Source organism: Bombina bombina, chromosome 1, assembly GCF_027579735.1.
Source record: "Bombina bombina isolate aBomBom1 chromosome 1, aBomBom1.pri, whole genome shotgun sequence".
NCBI lineage: Eukaryota > Metazoa > Chordata > Amphibia > Anura > Bombinatoridae > Bombina > Bombina bombina.
In genome coordinates, this window is record NC_069499.1 from 1,386,694,951 (window position 1) to 1,386,708,427 (window position 13,477).

Genomic DNA, 13,477 nt, shown 5'->3' on the forward strand with positions numbered 1-13,477 from the left:
AATCATGATACGATTACCTCAATACACAATGAACAACGGAAGACAAAAAATAATTAACAAAAAGTAAGCATATTTCTTATTTTTATTGCTCTCTATCAACAAGGTAACGAATATCCCATTCCTTGTTAATACAAGAGGGGTCCTTGTTTGCATTCAAAAATAATAATCTTTTGGACTGAAATGTATCTATTTACTCCTCTCAGTGGCAGTGTTACCTTGTCTATAACTGAAACTTATTTCAGGTACATGTGTTAGATGTAAATTATTAAAATGTTGTTCCACATTGGCATCTTTATTAAAAAAAAACTTATTTTCACGATGATGTTCATCAACACTAGTTCTAAGAGTATGTGCTGTTTGCCCGACATATTAAAAAGTGTTGTGACGTATAATCTGCAGGTAAACAAATCACAGAATGTTGGGTAAATGACTATCTCCTGGTATTAGTATCTCTAGCCATTAATTCAGCTAATTTACAATACAACAGTTTAGGGGGCATAACCACAATTCTTTAGACGTTGAATTAATTCTTCAGAATTAGTATCTCTCGTGATACTTAAGTGTTGACTTTTTGCAATCAATCAAACTAAATAAGGATGGCATGAAATGGCATGCAAAATTGTATTGCCAGCTAGGGTGTTCTTACAATACCCTCTTCTGCCACTCCCTCCAATGTCAAATCCAAAACGTCAACAGATTTACCAAATAAGGCAATTTTTCATTCAAGTACATCAAAAATTGCTCAAAATTAAAAGACCCATCAACAATAAAAATTGAATAAATCTATAACATATTTATAAATTATATTTTCAGTGAATCTATAGGGGATAGCATATAGGAAATTGAGCACCCATCAATCTACAAAAAGATTAGCTAAGGATGGCGCAAGGTTGGCACCCATCGCGGTGCTGAAACAGTTTTAAAAAAATATTGGCCATCAAACATAAAATAATTGTGGGTCAGCAGAAACTTAATAACTTGACACACAAAGATCTCTAATTCTTCAGAATAAGTTGTACCCCTATCCAAAAAGTGCTGTATTGCTCATAAACCCAATTTGTGTGAAATACACAAATATAGGGAGATTGAATAAACTGTTACCCCATTGATAACTAGACATTCACTCAGAATTTCCAAAAGATCACTAGAGTCTCTAAAGTAAATATACAACTAATGGTTGTAAAATCTTATCAACCCAACCAGATAAAGGATCCTACAAGGAGCCAATACCAGATATTATTGGGGACCAGGGTGGTTTGTTCAAACTTTTATGTGTTTTAGGCAAATAATGAAAAATAGGCATTAAAGAAAATTCCGGTAACAAACTTAACAGAAATGTTTGTGAACACTCCCAAAAGCTACACACTATATCAACAAGGTCTCTTCAAGTTTAGTTCCTTGAGGAGACCTTGCCTTTACGGGCACATATTAACCAGACCTCTGGTTAATTTAAAAAAAGTTGCCCCAATTGCCCCCCCCCCAATAAAAAGGACAGTTAGTTAAAATGGAGCCTATGGAAGCACGCTCTTGTGAGCGCACGGCTTCCAAGCAATGCCAACGTGAGGTTGCGTTTGCATTGCACCTGACTTGTAATACCATCGTACATTTACGTGCGCTGGTATTACTGAATGAAGTGCAAATATTGCGCTCCACTTGTAATCTAAGCCTTAATGTACAAAGTAGTTTCAAACTACATAGTTAAAATGCTATAAAAAAAATAAATAAATACAAAACTCAAGTGTACTTAATTTTTCTAATGTAAAATGAGTCTCAGAGCCTTGGAAGCGGGTTGAACAGGGGAATTTGTTTACATATATGACGTTCTCTCACACGTCCTATCTCCTTCGCTAAACATTTACCCCCACAGGCCTTGCCGTTTTATAACGCCAAATGTATATTGCCTCAAATTACACAATGTACTTATTACACTGATAGAACAAAGAAACATATACAAAAAACTAGAAGTGAATGCAAGTTTTAGTACACTAAAAACATTGCAATTTGATTTGTATGTGCTTAAAAAATTGTTATCACCGCCATGTGCTCTTCTCTAATATGGGAGGCGGCTCACCACTTCATGGGACTACCAGACTTTTTTTTTTTCTTTTTTCAGAATTGAGTGAGGTCTACCCATGCCACTTCATTCCAAGGAAAGGATTAATTCATTTACAGACTTATTGAAACCTGTAAAAAAAAACCACTATCTGCATATCCACTATATAATATTATACCTGTATCTTCCAGTAGTTCCTCCTATCCCACCCAACCATGACTAAATGATTTCTTTTAAATAAAACCTTTAAAAAGAACAATGAGAACCTGCTTAAGGCACTCTGCACATTGACCTTACCTAGAGGTGAGGATCTGATGGACTTGCTGTGGTGTCAATGCAAAGTTAAAGTGGGCCTCTTCGAACCGTTGTGTGCTTGTTGAGGCTGCAGAAGAAGAAAATGCATAAGAAGAGTAGTCTGCTAAGGTAGTATCTACCTCAATTCCAAAAGTGACATTAAAGTGCAAAAAAGAAAATGCTCTAATATGTTATTTATAAGCAATAGTGCAATAATAAAATGATCTGTGTTTATTTCCTGCCAAGGTTGTTAAACCCATAGTTAAATTCAGCTCTAGAGCAACAATGCACTACTGGGAGGGAACTGAACACATCTGATGAGCCAAGGACAAGAGGTACATGTGTGAAACCACCAATCATCATCTCTAAACAGGGCACTGCTGCTCATCAGCCTACATGGGTATGCTTTTCAACAAAGGACAACAAGATTGTGAAATAAATGTAATAAAAAAACTAAACAGAAATGTCTCTCAAAATTGTATGCTCTGTCTGATCCATAGAACCTTAGTTTCATTTCCGATTATATCTGTAAAATAAAGATATATGTCCCCTTTTCCTGTAATTTAACTATGAAAATTGTTGTTTTTCTCAAATCCACTGAGTTTTTATAAAGTAATGAGTGTCATGTTGTAACTGTACAGTACTTAATTGGCAACCATAGATGAAAAAGAAAAAAGTCTGGAATCCAATCCAAGTAGTGAATAAAACATAAACTTGTATTATTCCATTTGGTTAAAATCAGTACGGATAAGACAGGAGGATTGGTCTTGCACGTTTCGGCATTGAGCCGTAATCATAGACCTAACATGAGGTTATGTCCAGCCTCTTTAAAAAGCAACAACTAGATTGCTATTGGTCAAGCAATTAACAATATTTAAAGTTATACAAAACTCCTAAATACACGGTAAATGGTTTGACAATGTTAAATTGGGATTAGAATACTGAACAGTAGAAATGAAAAGCTGTCAACAAAAATCGCTAAATAATTGTTAATAAGGAAGATGTTTGAGAGAATGTAAGTAGCCCTTACACTATGTATACAGAGAACATGTTTAGCAAATATCACTTCGATTCAAGACATTGTTAATTTTTGTTATTGAATAGTGGAACCAATAAAAATTGTGTTGTAATGGCCCTTCATTTGGTGCTACACTCAAAAATGATTAGAAATAAGGCGCTATTTAAATACATTTATACCAGTATTCCACTAAGCTACCTTTATATATATATATATATATATATATATATATATATATATATATATATATATATAAAAATAGTGCAGCATCACAGATGAACAGATAAAGATATAATCAATTACTATAGAAGTAGGTACATAGAAAGGAAATACACAAGAACTGATACCCCAAACTTCTTACAGAAAGTACTTAGATAATGTGAATATATAAGTATCTAATCTTGGCTATAAGAACCACCAGTATCTATTCCTAAAAATTAATATCATACTCAGAATTAAACCCTTTGGGTATCTGTGTAGCTAGTTTGAAAATCCAAAAAATTTCCTGTTTCGATAGAAGCTTATTCCTATTTCCACCTCTGAGGGGATTTTTTATGTGTTCGATAGCTCGCCATCTGAATGTAAGGGTATTCTGGTTATGGACATCTAAAAAAAATGTCTCGATAGTTCTGAGCATCTTTTTTTTTTATTTGTAATGTAAACTAGATGTTCCCTAATTCGTGTATGTACGTCTCTACTTGTCATCCCTACATATTGTAGACGATGTTCTGTACATTCAATAAGATAGATGACATAAGATGTAGAACAATTAATGCAGTCTTGGGTTTCAAATCTTTGTCCTGTGACACATGAATAGAATTCCTTGCCTGTTATAAGATATTCACAAGACTTACAACGTGAGCTGTTTAATAAAAAAAAGTAAACAGAAATGTCTCTTAAAATTGCATGCTCTGTCTGATTCATAGAACCTAAGTTTCGTTTCTAATTAAATCTGTAAAATAAAGATATATGTCCCCTTTACCTGTAATTTAACTATGAAAATTGTTGTTTTTCTCAAATCCACTGAGTTTTTAGAAAAGTAATGAGTGCCATGTTGTAACTGTACTTAATTGTCCCCAGCAGAAGAGATAGATAAGGAGAAGCCTAGGTTTCAATATGGGGTGCCCGTTACTTTATAGAAGCTAAACCTTTACACTTGTATCTTCACGTTTTAAACTAATAATATAAGTTGTGGTAATCATTACATACATCATTATGCCTAGCATTTTTATCCACATGAATTGACCTGGAAGATTATTCCATGTATCTGCCACCAATTCTGAAAAAAAAATTATATCATGATTTTTCTGTCCTTTAAATTACAAAATCCTTTTAAATAATGTTCTTTATATTCAAAATGAAAATCAAACTCTTGATCATATACTCGTTCTACCTAAACTTCAGTTTATATTTAAAGGAACATAAAAAACAATTTTTTTCTTTCATTATTCAGATAGAAATGAACAATTTACTTCTATTATCACATTTGCTTGGTATCCTTTGTTGAAGGAACAGGAATGCACTACTGTGAGCTAGATAAATACATCTGGTGAGCAAATAATATACAGAATAATAATGAGCAGCCACCAATCAGGCGTTAGCTCCCAGTATCACAGTGCTACTCTTCAGTCTTCATGCTTCTCAAAAAACATAATTTATGCTTACCTGATAAATTCCTTTCTTCTGTTGTGTGATCAGTCCACGGGTCATCATTACTTCTGGGATATTATCTGCTCCCCTACAGGAAGTGCAAGAGGATTCACCCAGCAGAGTTGCTATATAGCTCCTCCCCTCTACGTCACCTCCAGTCATTCGACCAAAGACCAACGAGAAAGGAGAAGCCAAGGGTGTAGTGGTGACTGGATTATAATTTAAAAAATATTTACCTGCCTTAAAAAACAGGGCGGGCCGTGGACTGATCACACAACAGAAGAAAGGAATTTATCAGGTAAGCATAAATTATGTTTTCTTCTGTTATGTGTGATCAGTCCACGGGTCATCATTACTTCTGGGATACCAATACCAAAGCAAAAGTACACGGATGACGGGAGGGATAGGCAGGCTCATTATACAGAAGGAACCACTGCCTGAAGAACCTTTCTCCCAAAAATAGCCTCCGAAGAAGCAAAAGTGTCAAATTTGTAAAATTTGGAAAAAGTATGAAGCGAAGACCAAGTTGCAGCCTTGCAAATCTGTTCAACAGAGGCCTCATTCTTAAAGGCCCAAGTGGAAGCCACAGCTCTAGTAGAATGAGCTGTAATTCTTTCAGGAGGCTGCTGTCCAGCAGTCTCATAGGCTAAACGAATTATGCTACGAAGCCAGAAGGAGAGAGAGGTAGCCGAAGCCTTATGACCTCTCCTCTGACCAGAGTACACGACAAACAGGGAAGACGTTTGTCGAAAATCCTTAGTTGCCTGCAAGTAGAACTTGAGGGCACGAACTACATCCAGATTGTGTAGAAGACGTTCCTTCTTTGAAGAAGGATTTGGACACAAGGATGGAACAACAATCTCTTGATTGATATTCCTGTTAGTGACTACCTTAGGTAAGAACCCAGGTTTAGTACGCAGAACTACCTTGTCTGAGTGAAAGATCAGATAAGGAGAATCACAATGTAAGGCTGATAACTCAGAGACTCTTCGAGCCGAGGAAATAGCCATTAAAAATAGAACTTTCCAAGATAACAATTTTATATCAATGGAATGAAGGGGTTCAAACGGAACACCCTGTAAAACGTTAAGAACTAAGTTTAAACTCCATGGCGGAGCAACAGTTTTAAACACAGGCTTGATCCTAGCTAAAGCCTGACAAAAGGCCTGGACGTCTGGATTTTCTGACAGACGCCTGTGAAACAAGATGGACAGAGCTGAGATCTGTCCCTTTAATGAGCTAGCCGATAAACCCTTTTCTAAACCTTCTTGTAGAAAAGACAATATCCTAGGAATCCTAACCTTACTCCAGGAGTAATCTTTGGATTCGCACCAGTATAGGTATTTACGCCATATCTTATGGTAAATCCTTCTGGTAACAGGCTTCCTAGCCTGTATCAGGGTATCAATAACCGACTCAGAAAAACCACGTTTTGATAAAATCAAGCGTTCAATTTCCAAGCAGTCAGCTTCAGAGAAGTTAGATTTTGATGTTTGAATGGACCCTGAATCAGAAGGTCCTGTCTTAGAGGTAGAGACCAAGGCGGACAGGATGACATGTCCACTAGATCTGCATACCAAGTCCTGCGTGGCCATGCAGGCGCTATTAGAATCACTGATGCTCTCTCCTGTTTGATTTTGGCAATCAATCGAGGAAGCAGCGGGAAGGGTGGAAACACATAAGCCATCCTGAAGTTCCAAGGTGCTGTCAAAGCATCTATCAGAACCGCTCCCGGATCCCTGGATCTGGATCCGTAGCGAGGAAGTTTGGCGTTCTGGCGAGACGCCATGAGATCTATCTCTGGTTTGCCCCAACGTCGAAGTATTTGGGCAAAGACCTCCGGATGAAGTTCCCACTCCCCCGGATGAAAAGTCTGGCGACTCAAGAAATCCGCCTCCCAGTTCTCCACTCCCGGGATGTGGATTGCTGACAGGTGGCAAGAGTGAGACTCTGCCCAGCAAATTATCTTTGATACTTCTATCATTGCTAGGGAGCTTCTTGTCCCTCCCTGATGGTTGATGTAAGCTACAGTCGTGATGTTGTCCGACTGAAACCTGATGAACCCCCGAGTTTTTAACTGGGGCCAAGCTAGAAGGGCATTGAGAACTGCTCTCAATTCCAGAATGTTTATTGGCAGGAGACTTTCCTCCTGACTCCATTGTCCCTGAGCCTTCAGAGAATTCCAGACAGCGCCCCAACCTAGTAGGCTGGCGTCTGTTGTTACAATTGTCCAGTCCGGCCTGCTGAATGGCATCCCCCTGGACAGATGTGGCCGAGAAAGCCACCATAGAAGAGAGTTTCTGGTCTCTTGATCCAGATTCAGAGTGGGGGACAAATCTGAGTAATCCCCATTCCACTGACTCAGCATGCACAATTGCAGCGGTCTGAGATGTAGGCGTGCAAAAGGTACTATGTCCATTGCTGCTACCATTAAGCCGATCACCTCCATGCATTGAACTACTGACGGGAGTTGAATGGAATGAAGGACACGGCATGCATTTAGAAGCTTTGTTAATCTGTCTTCTGTCAGATAAATCTTAATTTCTACAGAATCTATAAGAGTCCCCAGGAATGGAACTCTTGTGAGAGGAAAGAGAGAACTCTTCTTTTCGTTCACTTTCCATCCATGCGACCTTAGAAATGCCAGAACTAACTCTGTATGAGACTTGGCAGTTTGAAAGCTTGAAGCTTGTATCAGAATGTCGTCTAGGTACGGAGCTACCGAAATTCCTCGCGGTCTTAGTACCGCCAGAAGGGCACCCAGAACCTTTGTGAAGATTCTTGGAGCCGTAGCCAATCCGAATGGAAGGGCTACAAACTGGTAATGCCTGTTTAAGAAGGCAAACCTTAGATACCGGTAATGATCTTTGTGAATCGGTATGTGAAGGTAAGCATCCTTTAAATCCACTGTGGTCATGTACTGACCCTTTTGGATCATGGGTAAGATAGTCCGAATAGTTTCCATTTTGAACGATGGAACTCTTAGGAATTTGTTTAGGATCTTTAAATCCAAGATTGGCCTGAAAGTTCCCTCTTTTTTGGGAACCACAAACAGGTTTGAGTAAAACCCTTGTCCTTGTTCCGACCGCGGAACCGGATGGATCACTCCCATTAATAATAGATCTTGTACACAGCGTAGAAACGCGTCTTTCTTTATTTGGTTTGTTGACAACCTTGACAGATGAAATCTCCCTCTTGGGGGAGAGAATTTGAAGTCTAGAAGGTATCCCTGAGATATGATCTGTAGCGCCCAGGGATCCTGGACATCTCTTGCCCAAGCCTGGGCGAAGAGAGAGAGTCTGCCCCCCACTAGATCCGGTCCCGGATCGGGGGCCCTCGGTTCATGCTGTCTTAGGGGCAGCAGCAGGTTTCCTGGCCTGCTTGCCCTTATTCCAGGACTGGTTAGATTTCCAGCCTTGTCTGTAACGAGCAACAGCTCCTTCCTGTTTTGGTGCAGTGGAAGTTGATGCTGTTCCTGATTTGAAATTCCGAAAGGGACGAAAATTAGACTGTCTAGCCTTAGCTTTGGCTTTGTCTTGAGGTAGAGCGTGGCCCTTACCTCCTGTAATGTCAGCGATAATTTCTTTCAAACCGGGCCCAAATAAAGTTTGCCCCTTGAAAGGTATATTAAGTAATTTGGACTTAGAAGTTACATCAGCCGACCAGGATTTTAGCCACAGCGCCCTACGTGCCTGAATGGCGAATCCTGAATTCTTAGCCGTAAGTTTGGTTAAATGTACTACGGCCTCCGAAATGAATGAATTAGCTAGTTTAAGGACTCTAAGCCTGTCCGTAATGTCGTCCAGCGTAGCTGAACTAAGGTTCTCTTCCAGAGACTCAATCCAAAATGCTGCCGCAGCCGTAATCGGCGCGATGCATGCAAGGGGTTGTAATATAAAACCTTGTTGAACAAACATTTTCTTAAGGTAACCCTCTAATTTTTTATCCATAGGATCTGAAAAAGCACAGCTATCCTCCACCGGGATAGTGGTGCGCTTAGCTAAAGTAGAAACTGCTCCCTCCACCTTAGGGACCGTCTGCCATAAGTCCCGTGTGGTGGCGTCTATTGGAAACATCTTTCTAAATATTGGAGGGGGTGAGAACGGCACACCGGGTCTATCCCACTCCTTAGTAACAATTTCAGTTAATCTCTTAGGTATAGGAAAAACGTCAGTACTCGCCGGTACCGCAAAGTATTTATCCAACCTACACATTTTCTCTGGTATTGCAACAGTGTTACAATCGTTAAGAGCCGCTAAGACCTCCCCTAGTAATACACGGAGGTTTTCCAATTTAAATTTAAAATTTGAAATATCTGAATCCAATCTGCTTGGATCAGAACCGTCACCTACAGAATGAAGCTCTCCGTCCTCATGCTCTGCAAGCTGTGACGCAGTATCAGACATGGCCCTAGAATTATCAGCGCACTCTGTTCTCACCCCAGAGTGATCACGCTTGCCTCTTAGTTCTGGTAATTTAGCCAAAACTTCAGTCATGACAGTAGCCATATCTTGTAATGTTATCTGTAATGGCTGCCCAGATGTACTAGGCGCCATAATATCACGCACCTCCCGGGCGGGAGATGCAGGTACTGACACGTGAGGCGAGTTAGTCGGCATAACTCTCCCCTCGCTGTTTGGTGAAATTTGTTCAATTTGTACAGATTGGCTTTTATTTAAAGTAGCATCAATACAGTTAGTACATAAATTTCTATTGGGCTCCACCTTGGCATTGGAACAAATGACACAGGTATCTTCCTCTGAATCAGACATGTTTAACACACTAGCAATAAACATGCAACTCGGTTACAATCTTATTTAACAAAAACGTACTGTGCCTCAAGAAGCACTAAACGATTAAATGACAGTTGAAATAATGAACTGAAAAACAGTTATAGCATCACTCTTTAAAAACAACACAACTTTTTAGCAAAAGTTTGTTCCCATTAGTAAAGTAACACTAATTAAATTTTAAACATAAAAATTACAGAGCAACGTTTTAAATCACAGTCACTATATAAGTCTCACAGCTCTGCTGAGAGAATCTACCTCCCTTCAAAGAAGTTTGAAGACCCCTGAGTTCTGTTAGAGATGAACCGGATCATGCAGAAAATACAACAGTAACTGACTGGAAATTTTTGATGCGTAGCAAAGAGCGCCAAAAACGGCCCCTCCCTCTCACACACAGCAGTGAGAGAGAAACGAAACTGTCATAATTAAAACAAGCAAACTGCCAAGTGGAAAAAATAATGCCCAAATATTTATTCACTCAGTACCTCATTAATGCAAACGATTCTACATTCCAGCAAAAACGTTTAACATAAAAAATACCTATTAAAAGGTTTAATGTACTTTAACAGAGTAATTCCGGTGAAATACCATCCCCAGAATACTAAAGTGTAGAGTATACATACATGTTCATTATAACGGTATGGCAGGATTTTCTCATCAATTCCATTCAGAAAATAAAAACTGCTACATACCTCAATGCAGATTCAACTGCCCGCTGTCCCCTGATCTGAAGTTTTTACCTCCCTCAGATGGCCGAGAAACAGCAATATGATCTTAACTACTCCGGTTAAAATCATAAGAAAAACTCTGGTAGATTCTTCTTCAAACTCTGCCAGAGAGGTAATAACACGCTCCGGTGCTATTGTAAAATAACAAACTTTTGATTGAAGTTCTAAAAACTAAGTATAATCACCATAGTCCTCTCACACCTCCTATCTAGTCTTTGGGTGCAAGAGAATGACTGGAGGTGACGTAGAGGGGAGGAGCTATATAGCAACTCTGCTGGGTGAATCCTCTTGCACTTCCTGTAGGGGAGCAGATAATATCCCAGAAGTAATGATGACCCGTGGACTGATCACACATAACAGAAGAAAAAGTATATATGTGTTGTTTTTGCAATTTCCTTTGAAATGTTTCCAATTTGGTAATGTCCTTTTTGATATACTGTATCTAGAACTAATTCTGCTTTATAGATAAGGTGTGACTCGTGAACTATAGAATTACCTCACCTTTATATACAAATTATCTTATTAGTATTTCCTGAATTTCCTGTCTATATTTAAACCTGAAATAATATCTCCAATTACTAGCATTACTAACGTATAGCATTACTCAAGTATTGAGTAGTTGAATGATTTGAATCAAATACAAACCCCTGTACCAGTTCTTTCATCAAACTTGTTCAATGTGCGGATTTAATTCTCATCCATTTCACAGTAGTGTGTTATACGGTTTTATGAAATAACCTCACCTAAAGTTGTGGGTTTAATGAGCTCATCATAGACATCGTAAAAAGGTAGCCGCTTCATTTTGACATCAGGATGTACAGGGTGGATGGGAGGAGAGAGGTGCTGGATGTCTGGCTCGTGCTTTGGGCCTAACATCGGTACAGGAGGCAGCATGGAGGTGGGAACCGTGGTTGATGTGGGGTTACTATCATAGCCCAGGTGGCATACAACGTTCTGTGCTAGAGAATTGGTGGAAGACAGTGCCCCTGTTTGCATGTGCAGCATGGACATGTCCGAGGCACTCAGAATCTTGCGTGGAAACCTTCTGCGATAAAGCTCTTTGATCTTCATCTGGATGGCCGGACTGCAACCGTTCTTTAGGAGGTGAAGGGCCTTGTTGAGAATCTCGTGCTTTCTCCCACTCTTGTTCCTTCTAGCAAAACCCAGAAGCACCTGCAGCTCTGATACTCTAAAGCTCATAACCATATGCTGGGGAAAAAGAAGAAGGAATTATCTAATAAGCAAGCTGCATCATTCTAGTTTAATACCATACAAAATATACACACACAAAACAATATTAGAGCATGTAATGTTTTGACTATTATGGCACTTTAAGCTAAAATTGAGCTCCTCATAAAATGTTTATTTATGAATAATTAAACAAAATGGAATGCACTTTTATTATTTATCTACTTTTTAAAATTTAAATAGAAAACTGTACTCTTTCCACTCCCCAAGAGAAGCTAGAGTACATTATGTGAAATATCAATCATGTGATCGGCTGATACATGCAAGAGTTCAATTATATCTGCCCTTAAATGGCCACTAAAGTCAAAATTTAAGCTTCATGATTCATATACAGCATACAATTAAACAATAATAAACTTTCCAATAAACTTCCATTATCAAAATGTGCAGATTATTTTTATGTGCACACTTTCTGAGAATCCAGATCTTCCTGAGCATGTGCAAAAAAAAAAAAAAAACACAAACAAGAAAATGGTGGAGATGATTTAGCATGATGATGCATCACCTGAGTCATAAAAATCAAAGAGAGAGCACGCCTATCAGCTCATTGTCATGGTGTGAGACACTGAACAATTGCTACTCACGTGTAAAGTGATTCACCTTGTAATCCTCATGCACTACACAAACAAAAGTGGGTATTTTGGCTGGAAAGAGTTGAAGTAGTCGCAGACACTTTCTCAACAACTGTATACTGATAATACTGGTTGAAATAAAAATGGTGATTTACTAGAACTTGACATGAATATCTATAATAATAATTTAGAATACAGGCACACACACAAAAATACAAATACTGTGGACAAAATTTATCAGAGTGATAATCACTACATTTATAAATGGTTATACGACAATAAAGTTGCAACTTTTCATATGTGCGAACAAAACGTTTTTAATATATGCAAATAAATTTATGGAAATGTCAAAGTTTTTATATATTTATGGAAAGTGGCACATGTAAAATTCACTATTTTTAATCTCGCCAATTTGTAGGTTATGAGGTAGTGAAAGAGCTATATTGTTGTTCATCTTGAGGGAAAATGGAGAGAGAAAAAAATTGCTGTATTTAGGGTTAGAAATCTCCCACAACAAGGCACAGAACATGAAGAATAATAAATTAAATAACAAAAATGTATATACAGATTTATAAAAACCTTAAATATTTCAAAGTGCAATTGAAATAAGTTTACTCGAAAGTACAAAGATAAGCTACAATAAATAGGCAACCTTCCTCAATGAAAAACCCCCAAAAAGGGGCAAAATAAAAATAAATAATATATGAGAAATTACAGGCCACTTCTCTCTGCTTATCCTCCTTGATCTGTCTGCAGCCTTTGATACTGTCGGCCAAACTCTTTTGCTCCAAATTCTCCAATCCTTCGGCATCTGCAACACAGCTCTCTTGGTGTTCTTTTCCTATCTGTCTAACCGCACCTTTAGTGTAGCCTTCTGTTGGGCATCCTCTGCCCTGTTAACTCTTTCTGTTGGGGTACCAAAAGGATCTGTTCTCGGTTCCCTTCTCTTCTCAATCTATGCGTCATCATTAGGTTCCTTAATAAAGTCCCACGTGTAGCAATATCATTTGTATGCCGACAACAACCAAATCTACCTCTCTGCACCAGACCTATCTCTTTCCTTTTTAACCCGTGTCACTGTCTCTCTTATATCTCATCTTGGATGTCCTCTCACTACCTCAAGC

At 38.6% G+C, this 13,477-nt stretch overlaps 1 protein-coding gene across 4 annotated transcripts in view; it reads right to left on the reverse strand.

Moving 5' to 3' along the window:
• The window catches only part of PIAS3 (protein inhibitor of activated STAT 3), a 109,385-nt gene that overhangs the window by 77,873 nt on the left and 18,035 nt on the right, over positions 1-13,477 (reverse strand). For all 4 annotated transcript variants that reach the window (XM_053704504.1, XM_053704498.1, XM_053704507.1 and 1 more), the window contains exons 2-3: positions 11,277-11,742; positions 2,351-2,435 (exon numbers count right to left, since the gene is read on the reverse strand). In XM_053704504.1, the coding sequence (XP_053560479.1) occupies positions 2,351-2,435; positions 11,277-11,739 (548 nt within the window). In that variant the 5' untranslated portion in view covers positions 11,740-11,742. The remainder of the gene's footprint in view (positions 1-2,350; positions 2,436-11,276; positions 11,743-13,477) is intronic.